Source organism: Notolepis coatsorum (assembly GCF_963971535.1).
Source record: "Notolepis coatsorum genome assembly, chromosome: 10".
In the NCBI taxonomy this organism is placed as follows: Eukaryota; Metazoa; Chordata; class Actinopteri; order Aulopiformes; family Paralepididae; genus Notolepis; species Notolepis coatsorum.
In genome coordinates this window covers 108,689,047-108,702,906 of record NC_140174.1, presented here as the reverse complement: position 1 = coordinate 108,702,906, position 13,860 = coordinate 108,689,047, and the positions used below count along the sequence as shown (strand labels likewise).

Here is a 13,860-nt window from a genome sequence, read left to right as displayed (position 1 = left end):
ATGACTCAGTCAGGGTCCAGGGGAGAGGCAGAGCATTCTCAACTGATTAGTAATGTTGGCCGCCCGATAGTTGGCCTCCTCCTCACTTGGATTTCAGGGATTTGACATCATCTGTGCAGCTCTGGCGGCAGGATCCGCACGTTGGCTCTGGTGACAGGCAGGCGTTGTGCAACAGCAGGACCGGCGTTGGACGGAGTTGACTGGGTGTTTATTTTAATGCGCAACATACTTGAATAGTATAGAATAGTTTTAATCTAAAATTCCCGGATGAAGATGTTTAGGCATAAGACGGTAATTTATTAGATAGGCAATTTCTGTATGGCAAGTGACAACCTGTATAAGAACGATGCAATTTTCTTTTATTATTATTATTTTTCTTTTTCTCTTTTTGTTTACTGTATTTTTCATTTATTTTAGGTATTGTGTGGTTATATGTAGTCATGTATGTATGTATGTATGTATGTATGTATGTATGTATGTATGTATGTATGTATGTATGTATGTATGTATGTATGTATGTATGTATGTATGTATGTATGTATGTATATAATGTTGTTGAACCTTAAAAAAAACAATAAAAACAATTTAAATAATAATAGTATAGAATAGATTTAATTTCAAACATGTAACAAATAGTTAGGGCTGACCATATACTGTACCTATCTCCTTTCTTATGACCTAAATAATGACCCTCAAGTTCATCATATACAACTTCAATATTAACCTTAGTTTTGATCAAATCTTACTTTAAATAATTACCATACTGTTTTCTCAACTTTACACGTAACATTTATACATAATCAACATGCAGGTGCCTATCCAGCATGTCCCAACAATCACACTTTAAATAAACAAACAAACAAAAAACACATGTACTGTTGCTGTCAGATCCATGAACTTCAACTGTCTTTCCACACAGCATGTTAGTGTGCTCACATAATCCTACATGGTGTATTATGTAGTTTGCAATAATGCGTGTATGTTGCTTTTGTACGTGTTAACCCCACACTTCCACAGTCACAGTGTGTGCAGCTCTGCATCCGTCTGCACCATGAAGAGAAACGTCACGGATATCATGAGAGAGAGATCCTCACTTTACACCTCATTATTATAGATTATAGACTGGATTTATATAGCGTTTTTATCCAACGTGATTTGCAATTTATGCCTCACATTCACCCGTTCACTCACAGATTCACGCACTCATTCACTCACTCATTCACTCACTCATTCACTCACACATTCACTCACACATTCACTCACACATTCACTCACTCATTCACTCACTCATTCACTCACACATTCACTCACACATTCACTCACCGACGGCGGAGGCGACCATGCAAGGTGACCAGACGACCTGCTCTACCTCCTGAGCCACTGTCTAACCCTAACCTTCTGATTACCAGACGACCGCTCTACCTCCTGAGACACTGTCTAACCCTAACCTTCTGATTACCAGACGACCGCTCTACCTCCTGAGACACTGTCTAACCCTAACCTTCTGATTACCAGACGACCTGCTCTACCTCCTGAGACACTGTCTAACCCTAACCTTCTGATTACCAACTAACCTGATTACCAGACGACCAGCTCTACCTCCTGAGCCACTCTCTAACCCTAACCTTCTGATTACCAGACGACCTGCTCTACCTCCTGAGACACTGTCTAACCCTAACCTTCTGATTACCAGACGACCTGCTCTACCTCCTGAGACACTGTCTAACCCTAACCTTCTGATTACCAGATGGCCGCTCTACCTCCTGAGACACTGTCTAACCCTAACCTTCTGATTACCAGACGACCTGCTCTACCTCCTGAGCCACTGTCTAACCCTAACCTTCTGATTACCAGACGACCAGCTCTACCTCCTGAGACACTGTCTAACCCTAACCTTCTGATTACCAGATGACCGCTCTACCTCCTGAGACACTGTCTAACCCTAACCTTCTGATTACCAGACAACCTGCTCTACCTCCTGAGCCACTGTCTAACCCTAACCTTCTGATTACCAGACGACCTGCTCTACCTCCTGAGCCACTGTCTAACCCTAACCTTCTGATTACCAACTAACCTGATTACCAGACCACCTGCTCTACCTCCTGAGACACTGTCTAACCCTAACCTTCTGATTACCAGACGATCTGCTCTACCTCCTGAGCCACTGTCTAACCCTAACCTTCTGATTACCAGACGACCTGCTCTACCTCCTGAGCCACTGTCTAACCCTAACCTTCTGATTACCAGACGACCTGCTCTACCTCCTGAGCCACTGTCTAACCCTAACCTTCTGATTACCAGACGACCTGCTCTACCACCTGAGACACTCTCTAACCCTAACCTTCTGATTACCAGATGGCCGCTCTACCTCCTGAGCCACTGTCTAACCCTAACCTTCTGATTACCAGACGACCTGCTCTACCTCCTGAGACACTCTCTAACCCCTAACCTTCTGATTACCAGACGACCAGCTCTACCGACTACCTCCTGAGGCACTGTCTAACCCTAACCTTCTGATTACCCGACTCTACCTCCTGAGACACTGTCTAACCCTAACCTTCTGATTACCAGACAACCTGCTCTACCTCCTGAGACACTGTCTAACCCTAACCTTCTGATTACCAGACGACCTGCTCTACCTCCTGAGACACTGTCTAACCCTAACCTTCCGATTACCAGACGGCTTCTCTGAGCCGCTCCAGAAAAGGCTAGTCGTCGCTCAGTCTCATGGTGTCATCCTCTCGGATTTCCCCCACAAATTAGAGCGTTGGCTGAGATATTTAATCTTGAGATATTTGGATGACGGCGGATGATGATGGCCCCTTCTTCCCACTAAAAAGAATCCTATAAATATTTGAGTCACAAGACGATCCCAGAGAGAGATAGATGCTGGTGGTGAGCCTGGCTGAGACCTCTGCTCTGTAATTAGACTTCTCACCTGTATACCTGTCTCTACTCTCTCCTTTAATGACTCCAGATCAAACCATCATATTTAATAAGGCAGCTGTAGAGACCATTCCACCACAGACACACACACAGACACACGCACACGCACGCACACACACACACACACACACACACACGCACGCACGCACGCACGCACACACACACACACACACACACACACACACACACACACACACACACACACGCGCGCGCGCCGCGCGCAGAAGATTGAAGTTTTACCCAACGTCAAATGAATGGTTCAAGTGTCGTCTATTGCGGTTAATATGCTCCTTTTTACCAATTGTGTTTGGGGATTTGCATAGTTTGTCCTTTTGTTGATTTATTGGATCCCGCAGATAGTGCTGTGACAGTGGGGCTCATAGGGCTCTTTATATGATAATGTAGAATCCCCCCGGTTGTTAATAGAACGGACCAATGTAATAGTCTTGCATAATTTTCCCATAAAGGCTGATATAACTGGGTCTCTCTCTCTCCCTCGCCGCCGACACCCAGCCCTGCCTCTCCGGCCGCCAGGCCCCTGATCAAACACCAGACACTTTCTCTCAGGTGTTGCTCCCTAATCTGTTTTATAAACTTGACAGAGCCGATAACGGCCGGGCCTGGATGTATTTACCCCCCCCCCCCCCCCCCCCCCCATACACACATACACAGCACAATAACATATCCATTCCACCTCCTTCCCTCTCCAGATATTAAAGCAGTCGTGCACAGAGATCCAGAGAGTGGAGCCTTCTACCGTGTGTCTGAACCGTGAGTGGATCTCCCTGCTGCAGTCACTCAGCATGTACTGTATATCTACTGTATATCTACTGTATATATCTGTTCATTAACACATTGACCGCCAGCAGCAGGGGGCGCTGATCCCCCTTCATCGCCAGGTCTTTATTCAATGGATATAGTTTTAGACTGCGACATTTGCGAGTGCTTAAAATATATCTTATATTATATCTATGGGTCTAATAACGCCGTCGACTGTCAGTGAGTTGCTTCCAGTGAACATGCCCAAAACAGATTTTCATCCGTACATTTCCGTTTTATACCGTTTTGAGTATGGTTTGGGTGCTTTTGAGTAATTCCAGGAAAAAGACGAGAAAAAGGCATTTTACTGTTATCCAGTCATCACGTTGTAATTTTTCAGCTGATTATCTAATCATCCTGAAATCAACGCTAGATTATCATTATTATATCTCGTCGTTCATACATGAAATGACCGTCGTAGCGGGTAGCCCGCCCGCCCGTTCATGTGTAACGCTCGGTAATGTGGGACGGACCTCCACGAGCAGTATTTGGAATGGCGATCAGATAATTGTATTATTTCTTTTGCATTACATCAGATACCAGGTAAGAACATATAAAAGCTTGCGTTGATCTGATATTTCTTTCTACTCCGATCGCATCTGTGTGTGTGTGTGTGGCTGTTTACCGTTGGGTGGGAGGAGGTGGCGGGGGAGACCCGCGGTCCAGGGCTCTTTTCATTATGAGGAAGGATAATAATGATGATCTAGCGTTGATTTCAGGATGATTAGATAATCAGGCGAAAAATTACAACGTGTTTAGTGTATTCCACTAAAGGGCTATTATTGTGTCTTTTCCTGGGATTACTAAGAATCACCAAAACTATATTCATATTCAAAATGGAAATGTACGGATGAAAAACAATCCGTTTTGTACATGTTGACTGGAAGCAACTCACTGATAATCTACGGGTGTATTAGACCCATAGCCATAATTTAAGATATATTTTAAGCACTCGCAAATATCCCCGTCCTCCCATTGATTAAAGCGATGGCGCAGAATGAGTTAAGAGCCCTGTGTACTACTGTGTATATCTACTGTATATAGCTGTTCATTAAGAACCCTGTGTACTGTGTATATCTACTGTATATCTACTGTATATAGCTGTTCATTAAGAGCCCTGTGTATGGTATATCTACTGTATATCTACTGTATATATCTATATACTGTATTTATATATCTGTAGCTGTTCATTAACACTTTGGATGCCAGCCACGACATAACACGTGTTATCAGCCCGCCCCCTGAATGCCCACCACGACAATTAGCGTGATTTTCTTTTTATTAGCGATCTGAATTCATATTTCATCAACCGAGTCTACTGTTGGGAAACCAGCCCCATCAGGAGCTCAGATGTGAAAAAAGCGCCCCCTATCGTCTACCAGATGGTAATGCACCCTTTTGGAATGGACTCAATGAAAATGGATGAGAAAAAATAAATCCGGAATCCACATTTTACTTCTCACGCATGTAACCGGAGATGATCCCAGTCATTGTGGACCATCAGAACAGCGTGTAATATGTGTTTACAGTATGTAGCGTTGGATCAATAAAAGGATCGATTTTTGGAATGGCGATAAGGAATTGGAATAATCTTGTTGGATAACATCTGATCTCAGGTAAGGAATCTATTTTACCAGTTTTAGGATAATCAGACCTGTTTTCACGGAGATATAAGCTTTTCCCCTATGTGTGATGTGGCTGTTTGGCTGTGCGAGCGATCAGGAAATATATCAGATCAGATATCAGATCGCCTATATAGCGTGCATACGTACACATACACTATCGATAATCTAGCGTTTATTTGAAAACGATTCATAAATAGAACGTTTTTGTGTATTCGGTTTATTATGGAATATTTTTATTTTCCTTGAAAACGAGGGCTTTTCAAGATGCTATAAAACGGAAATGAACCGATAAAAAAACAATCCGCTTTGACAATGTTGACTGGAAAATGAGTCATTGATAAGCGACGGGCAGATTAGACACATAGCCATAATTTAAAACATAGATTAGGCGATATTAACACTAACATTGAAGTGGATGGTGGGCATTCAAGCACTAAATCGTGCGCCCCCTGCTGGCACTGAAAGAGTTAAGAGCCCTGCTCACCTGCTCACAATGATCTCTCCTTCCTCCATGTCTGTTCTTATACCAAAGAGTCTTTCGAGATCGTCCTCAGAGGAAATGGCTTCGCCCCGGGACGGAGCAACGAGGGGGTCGTCTGCAGCTTCATACTGGACCAGCGCACCATCAGTAAGTACTGGACCAGCGCACCATCAGTAAGTACTGGACCAGCGCACAATCAGTAAGTACTGGACCAGCGCACCATCAGTAAGTACTGGACCAGCGCACCATCAGTAAGTACTGGACCAGCGCACCATCCATCAGTAAGTACTGGACCAGCCCACCATCAGTAAGTACTGGACCAGCGCACCATCAGTAAGTACTGGACCAGCGCACCATCCATTACAGCGCACCATCCATCAGTAAGTACTGGACCAGCGCACCATCAGTAAGTACTGGACCAGGGTACCGTCAGTAAGTACTGGACCAGCGCACCATCAGTAAGTACTAGACCAGCGCACCATCCATCAGTAAGAACTGGACCAGCGCACCATCAGTAAGTACTGGACCAGTGCACCATCCATCAGTAAGTACTGGACCAGCGCACCATCAGTAAGTACTGGACCAGCGCACCATCCATCAGTAAGTACTGGACCAGCGCACCATCAGTAAGTACTGGACCAGCGCACCATCCATCAGTAAGTACTGGACCAGCGCACCATCAGTATCAAGCACATTCCTAGGGGGCTCATACAGAACCAAGCATTTCACTGTAATGTACTTTATATGTCACAAATAAAACTAAACTTGAACTTCATGTCAAGGATTTCCTCACAGCAAGCGACAGTATCTTGAAGATCTTCAGATCTCCTTTTCACTTGTTTCAAAAATGTTTTTCTTGGGTGTTTTCTGCAGCGTAGACTAGTAGATAATAAGCCACATCTCTTAACCCTTTCACTGCCGCACTACCAAACGGTTAACCCTTTCACTGCGACAACACACAGAAGGTTAACCCTTTACTATCACACAACCGACGTTGATAGTAAAGGGTTAACCTTCTGTCGTGTGGCAGTGAAAGGGTTAACACAGAAGGGATCTGTGATCCTGGCGTCCCACTAGTGCAGGGGTGGCCAACCCGCGGCTCGCGAGCCGCATGCGGCTCTTTGCCCATCAATGTGTGGCTCTTCCACCCATAAAAAAAAAAGTATATAAAATGTTTTTTTATTATTATTATTATTATTATTATTATTATTATTATTATTATTATTATTATTATTATTATTATTATTATTATTATTATTATTATTATTATTTATTTTTTACTTTTTTCTTTTTTTTTGTCACTCATTCCATAAGGACGTAGAATAAACATTTACATTTATTTTTTTAAATGGTCCATTCGCATGTTCTTGGTATCTGAATCTAGGGACATACAGTATATGGATCAGTGTCAGAAATAGTGTGGCTTGAGTAAATTGTGATGAACCAAAGGAGAATATCAATTCTATTTAAAAAAAAAATGTTATCTTTGACTGTGAATAACACCATGCTAAAATTGACCAGACCTGAAAAATCTAAGCAAATGAATAAAGGGAAGATGATTAAACAGAAGGTTTTGTAGATACAGTACTGAATTCTGCCATCTTTTTTATAATTTAAATTTCTCCACCATTTTTCATCGTATTGCAACACCGTTTTTTGCAAGACGTTCACAGAAAGGTAGAGAAAACAATGGCGTTCTGTTTTATGGCAATAACGTTAATCCAGAAGTCAGATGATTGACGGGCTGGTGTGAGCTGGGTAGGGTAGTTTTTCGAAATTCGAAAGCCCCGAGTCTCTTCCTTCAAAAGACTACACTCACTTTTGGCTGTGCCACTTCCTCCTGTCAATATGCGCCGGTTTCCGACTCAATGCCCTGAGATTTCTATAATCTTATATTTCACTAATAACAATTAAAATCATTGGTAAACAAACGTAATGCTGAAAATTATACACTTTTACTGTATATCTCGGGCTTAAGAGGTTAACCCTGTGAGGCCCAAATTAAAAAGACATTAGCAACTTCAGAGGCCAGAGGGTGGGACATATAAACACATTTACTATCAAATAGCATTGTGAGGCTGAACAACAGGACGAATTGACTATACATGTGCTTAACATTTTTTAAATAAACATTCTTTTTTTAAATGGCTAAAAGTGATTTTGTAATTTTGCAACCGTGGGGCTCACAGGGTACTTTTAACCCTGTGAGGCCCAAATAAAAAAGACATTAGCAACTTCAGAGGCCAGAGGGTGAGACCTATAAACACATGAAGGGTGCCGTGACTGAAAAAAAAGGTTGAGAAACGCTGGTATATATGGTGTGGCTCTTTGTGGTACCACAGTAATTTTTGTGGCTCTTAGTCTCTGACTGGTTGGCCACCCCTGCACTAGTGTTTTGGTCTGCAGGAGGAAGCTCCTCTCAGGAAGGGAGTGGCCCCAACAATCCCTGGCCCCCTGAGCTCAGGAGGAAGACTTTATCTATGTAGGTCACACTGGTCCTTATTCTGAGCCCGCAGTCTGTTCTCTCAAGACATCTCTTTTCTTCTCTCCACAAATCAAACTGGATTTGGCAGCGGCAGCCAATCTGCTTAGGCGTTTGTTTGGCTTTGGGATTCATGGGATCGATGAGTGCCAAGCGATGACTTCTCTCTCTCTCTCTCCCTCTCTTTCTCTCTCTCTCTCTCTCTCTCTCTCTCTCTCTCTCTCTCTCTCTCTCTCTCTCTCTCTCTCTCTCTCTCTCTCTCTCTCTCTCTCTCTCTCTCTCTATCTCTATCTATCTCGCTCCCTCTCTCTTTCTCTCTATATATATATCTCAATCCCTCTTTCTCTCTCTATATATCTCTCTCGCTCTCTCTATATCTCTCTCGCTCCCTCTCTCTCTATATATCTCTATCTCTCGCTCCCTCTCTCTCTCTATCTCTCACTCCCTCTCTCTTTCTCTCTCTCTCTCTCTCTCTCTCTCTCTCTCTCTCTCTCTCTCTATATCGCTCCCTCTCTTTCTCTCTCTCTCTCTCTCTCTCTCTCTCTCTCTCTCTCTCTCTCTCTCTCTCTATATATATATATATATATCTCCCTCTATCCCGCTCTCTCTCTCTCTCACTCTCTCTCTCACTCTCTATATCTTGCTCTCTCTCTCTCTCGCTCTCTCTCTCTCTCTCTCTCTCTCTCTCTCTCTCTCTCTCTCTCTCTCTCTCTCTCTCTCTCTCTGATTAGTCCAACATTTCACCAGTTGACTGAAATAGTCTGCAGCAGGATGTGACTGAACAGACTTCCTGTAGTCCTCTCTCAGTTCAGGATGTGACTGAACAGACTTCCTGTAGTCCTCTCTCAGTTCAGGATGTGACTGAACAGACTTCCTGTAGTCCTCTCTCAGTTCAGCAGGATGTGACTGAACAGACTTCCTGTAGTCCTCTCTCAGTTCAGGATGTGACTGAACAGACTTCCTGTAGTCCTCTCTCAGTTCAGGATGTGACTGAACAGACTTCCTGTAGTCCTCTCTCAGTTCAGGATGTGACTGAACAGACTTCCTGTAGTCCTCTCTCAGTTCAGCAGGATGTGACTGAACAGACTTCCTGTAGTCCTCTCTCAGTTCAGCAGGATGTGACTGAACAGACTTCCTGTAGTCCTCTCTCAGTTCAGCAGGATGTGACTGAACAGACTTCCTGTAGTCCTCTCTCAGTTCAGCAGGATGTGACTGAACTAGGGCTGTCACTAACGATTAATTTACCAGAAAATTGTATTCTATTTGCAATTGAATATTTGCAATGTTTTACTAGTATCCTCAGGTCACATGGGTAGTTGCCTCTTTGACACCACCTACTGAATATCCAGAGTAGGAGATGAGCCATGAAGTTTATTTATGTCTATAAATGCTGTGTAGTGTGGATGCCTACTGTACGCGAGTAACCTACAGTACTTTCTATCTATTGACTCATTATAGCTACTTTATTATCTTGAAAAAACACAACACCGCCTGTTACTGACATTGTTTATCATTACATAAAATGTATCCATGCCTGTAGCTAAAAGCTGAAAAACAGGCAACAAAATTCACTTTTTAGCTTTAGATTAAAAAAACTACTAGCCAGAGATTAGCTAGTCAAAAATTATAAATAGCTTTTTAGTATATCTCCATGAATTATTATATGTATTGTGTGTTATCTCTCCACTCCACGCTATGGTAGTGCTTGTGCCAGCACAGGAGATATGATTCAAATAATTGTTTTATGTATAGACTATATACACATTTAAATCAATATCTTCCCTTTGAATAAATTAGGCTCAGGAATCAGGATTGTTAAAGCTAATTAGCCTAATCCATGTAAAAAAGAGTAGCATATAGTACATCTATACACACACACACACACACACACACACAAGAGAGAGGGAGAATAGCTTATAGCAGACTTAATGATTTTACAATATTTTTGCTAATGAAGTGAAATATTTATTATCATCAACTATCTAGTTCGTTTTTATAGTGTAACGCTACTTCAAATCATTGAACGTACAGAGAGAGGGGGAGAGAGACGGGCCCATTTCCACCGCAACAGGCTTACAAGTAACAACAATACGATGCGTCGATCATGAATATGCAAATCGACGCAATTTCATCGTCGATTACATCGACATGGTCGACGAATCGTGACAGACGTGTGTTCCTGTAGGTCCTCTCTCAGGTCAGCAGGATGTGACTGAACAGACGTGTGTTCCTGTAGGTCCTCTCTCAGGTCAGGATGTGACTGAACAGACGTGTGTTCCTGTAGGTCCTCTCTCAGTTCAGCAGGATGTGACTGAACAGACGTGTGTTCCTGTAGGTCCTCTCTCAGGTCAGGATGTGACTGAACAGACCTGTGTTCCTGTAGGTCCTCTCTCAGGTCAGGATGTGACTGAACAGACCTGTGTTCCTGTAGGTCCTCTCTCAGGTCAGGATGTGACTGAACAGACCTGTGTTCCTGTAGGTCCTCTCTCAGGTCAGGATGTGACTGAACAGACGTGTGTTCCTGTAGGTCCTCTCTCAGGTCAGCAGGATGTGACTGAACAGACGTGTGTTCCTGTAGGTCCTCTCTCAGGTCAGGATGTGACTGAACAGACCTGTGTTCCTGTAGGTCCTCTCTCAGTTCAGCAGGATGTGACTGAACAGACGTGTGTTCCTGTAGGTCCTCTCTCAGGTCAGGATGTGACTGAACAGACGTGTGTTCCTGTAGGTCCTCTCTCAGGTCAGGATGTGACTGAACAGACGTGTGTTCCTGTAGGTCCTCTCTCAGGTCAGGATGTGACTGAACAGACGTGTGTTCCTGTAGGTCCTCTCTCAGTTCAGTAGGATGTGACTGAACAGACGTGTGTTCCTGTAGGTCCTCTCTCAGGTCAGGATGTGACTGAACAGACGTGTGTTCCTGTAGGTCCTCTCTCAGGTCAGGATGTGACTGAACAGACGTGTGTTCCTGTAGGTCCTCTCTCAGGTCAGGATGTGACTGAACAGACGTGTGTTCCTGTAGGTCCTCTCTCAGGTCAGGATGTGACTGAACAGACCTGTGTTCCTGTAGGTCCTCTCTCAGTTCAGGATGTGACTGAACAGACCTGTGTTCCTGTAGGTCCTCTCTCAGGTCAGGATGTGACTGAACAGACGTGTGTTCCTGTAGGTCCTCTCTCAGTTCAGCAGGATGTGACTGAACAGACGTGTGTTCCTGTAGGTCCTCTCTCAGGTCAGCAGGATGTGACTGAACAGACGTGTGTTCCTGTAGGTCCTCTCTCAGTTCAGCAGGATGTGACTGAACAGACGTGTGTTCCTGTAGGTCCTCTCTCAGGTCAGCAGGATGTGACTGAACAGACGTGTGTTCCTGTAGGTCCTCTCTCAGATCAGCAGGATGTGACTGAACAGACGTGTGTTCCTGTAGGTCCTCTCTCAGGTCAGGATGTGACTGAACAGACGTGTGTTCCTGTAGGTCCTCTCTCAGGTCAGGATGTGACTGAACAGACGTGTGTTCCTGTAGGTCCTCTCTCAGGTCAGGATGTGACTGAACAGACGTGTGTTCCTGTAGGTCCTCTCTCAGGTCAGGATGTGACTGAACAGACGTGTGTTCCTGTAGGTCCTCTCTCAGGTCAGCAGGATGTGACTGAACAGACGTGTGTTCCTGTAGGTCCTCTCTCAGGTCAGGATGTGACTGAACAGACGTGTGTTCCTGTAGGTCCTCTCTCAGGTCAGGATGTGACTGAACAGACGTGTGTTCCTGTAGGTCCTCTCTCAGTTCAGCAGGATGTGACTGAACAGACGTGTGTTCCTGTGGGTCCTCTCTCAGGTCAGGATGTGACTGAACAGACGTGTGTTCCTGTAGGTCCTCTCTCAGGTCAGGATGTGACTGAACAGACGTGTGTTCCTGTAGGTCCTCTCTCAGTTCAGCAGGATGTGACTGAACAGACCTGTGTTCCTGTAGGTCCTCTCTCAGGTCAGGATGTGACTGAACAGACGTGTGTTCCTGTAGGTCCTCTCTCAGTTCAGCAGGATGTGACTGAACAGACCTGTGTTCCTGTAGGTCCTCTCTCAGGTCAGGATGTGACTGAACAGACGTGTGTTCCTGTAGGTCCTCTCTCAGTTCAGCAGGATGTGACTGAACAGACCTGTGTTCCTGTAGGTCCTCTCTCAGGTCAGCAGGATGTGACTGAACAGACCTGTGTTCCTGTAGGTCCTCTCTCAGGTCAGCAGGATGTGACTGAACAGACGTGTGTTCCTGTAGGTCCTCTCTCAGTTCAGGATGTGACTGAACAGACGTGTGTTCCTGTAGGTCCTCTCTCAGGTCAGGATGTGACTGAACAGACGTGTGTTCCTGTAGGTCCTCTCTCAGGTCAGGATGTGACTGAACAGACGTGTGTTCCTGTAGCTCCTCTCTCAGTTCAGCCTCCCTCACTTCGCCCACGCTGGCGCTATTTATTCCCTTATTGACTTCTGCATGTGTTGTGCCCAGACCTTTCTAACAGGAGGCCACCTTATAATTATGGACAGGCATTATCGCAACTATGGAACATACGCCACATATGGGGAACAGATGCTACCATATTCTCCGTCAGTGAGCCGTTAGTTAGGAGCCATTAGCAGGAGAGAGGGGGGGAAATATCTGTTAGGAGCCCTTAGGAGGAGAGAGAGAGGGGAAGAGCTGTTAGGAGCCCTTAGGAGGAGAGAGAGGGGAAGAGCTGTTAGGAGCCCTTAGGAGGAGAGAGAGAGGGAAAGAGCTGTTAGGAGCCCTTAGGAGGAGAGAGAGGGGAAGAGCTGTTAGGAGCCCTTAGGAGGAGAGAGAGAGGGAAAGAGCTGTTAGGAGCCCTTAGGAGGAGGGAGAGGGGAAGAGCTGTTAGGAGCCCTTAGGAGGAGAGAGAGAGGGAAAGAGCTGTTAGGAGCCCTTAGGAGGAGAGAGAGAGGGAAAGAGCTGTTAGGAGCCCTTAGGAGGAGAGAGAGAGGGAAAGAGCTGCTAGGAGCCCTTAGGAGGAGAGAGAGAGGGAAAGAGCTGCTAGGAGCCCTTAGGAGGAGAGAGAGGGAAAGAGCTGTTAGGAGCCCTTAGGAGGAGAGAGAGAGGGAAAGAGCTGTTAGGAGCCCTTAGGAGGAGAGAGAGAGGGAAAGAGCTGCTAGGAGCCCTTAGGAGGAGAGAGAGAGGGGGGAGCTGTTAGGAGCCCTTAGGAGGAGAGAGAGAGGGAAAGAGCTGTTAGGAGGAGAGAGAGAGGGAAAGAGCTGTTAGGAGGAGAGAGAGAGGGAAAGAGCTGTTAGGAGCCCTTAGGAGGAGAGAGAGAGGGAAAGAGCTGTTAGGAGCCCTTAGGAGGAGAGAGAGAGGGAAAGAGCTGTTAGGAGCCCTTAGGAGGAGAGAGAGAGGGAAAGAGCTGTTAGGAGCCCTTAGGAGGAGAGAGAGAGGGAAAGAGCTGTTAGGAGCCCTTAGGAGGAGAGAGAGAGGGGAAGAGCTGTTAGGAGCCCTTAGGAGGAGAGAGAGAGGGGGGAGCTGTTAGGAG

General features: G+C 45.1%; 1 protein-coding gene across 1 annotated transcript in view; it reads left to right on the top strand.

The window, feature by feature from the left end:
* antxr2a (ANTXR cell adhesion molecule 2a) overlaps nt 1–13,860 on the top strand; it is a gene marked incomplete at its 3' end in the record, with an annotated part of 142,731 nt that overhangs the window by 75,348 nt on the left and 53,523 nt on the right. The window contains exons 8-9 of the mRNA XM_084323138.1: nt 3,657–3,717; nt 5,923–6,018. Coding sequence (XP_084179264.1) covers nt 3,657–3,717; nt 5,923–6,018 — 157 coding nt within the window. The remainder of the gene's footprint in view (nt 1–3,656; nt 3,718–5,922; nt 6,019–13,860) is intronic.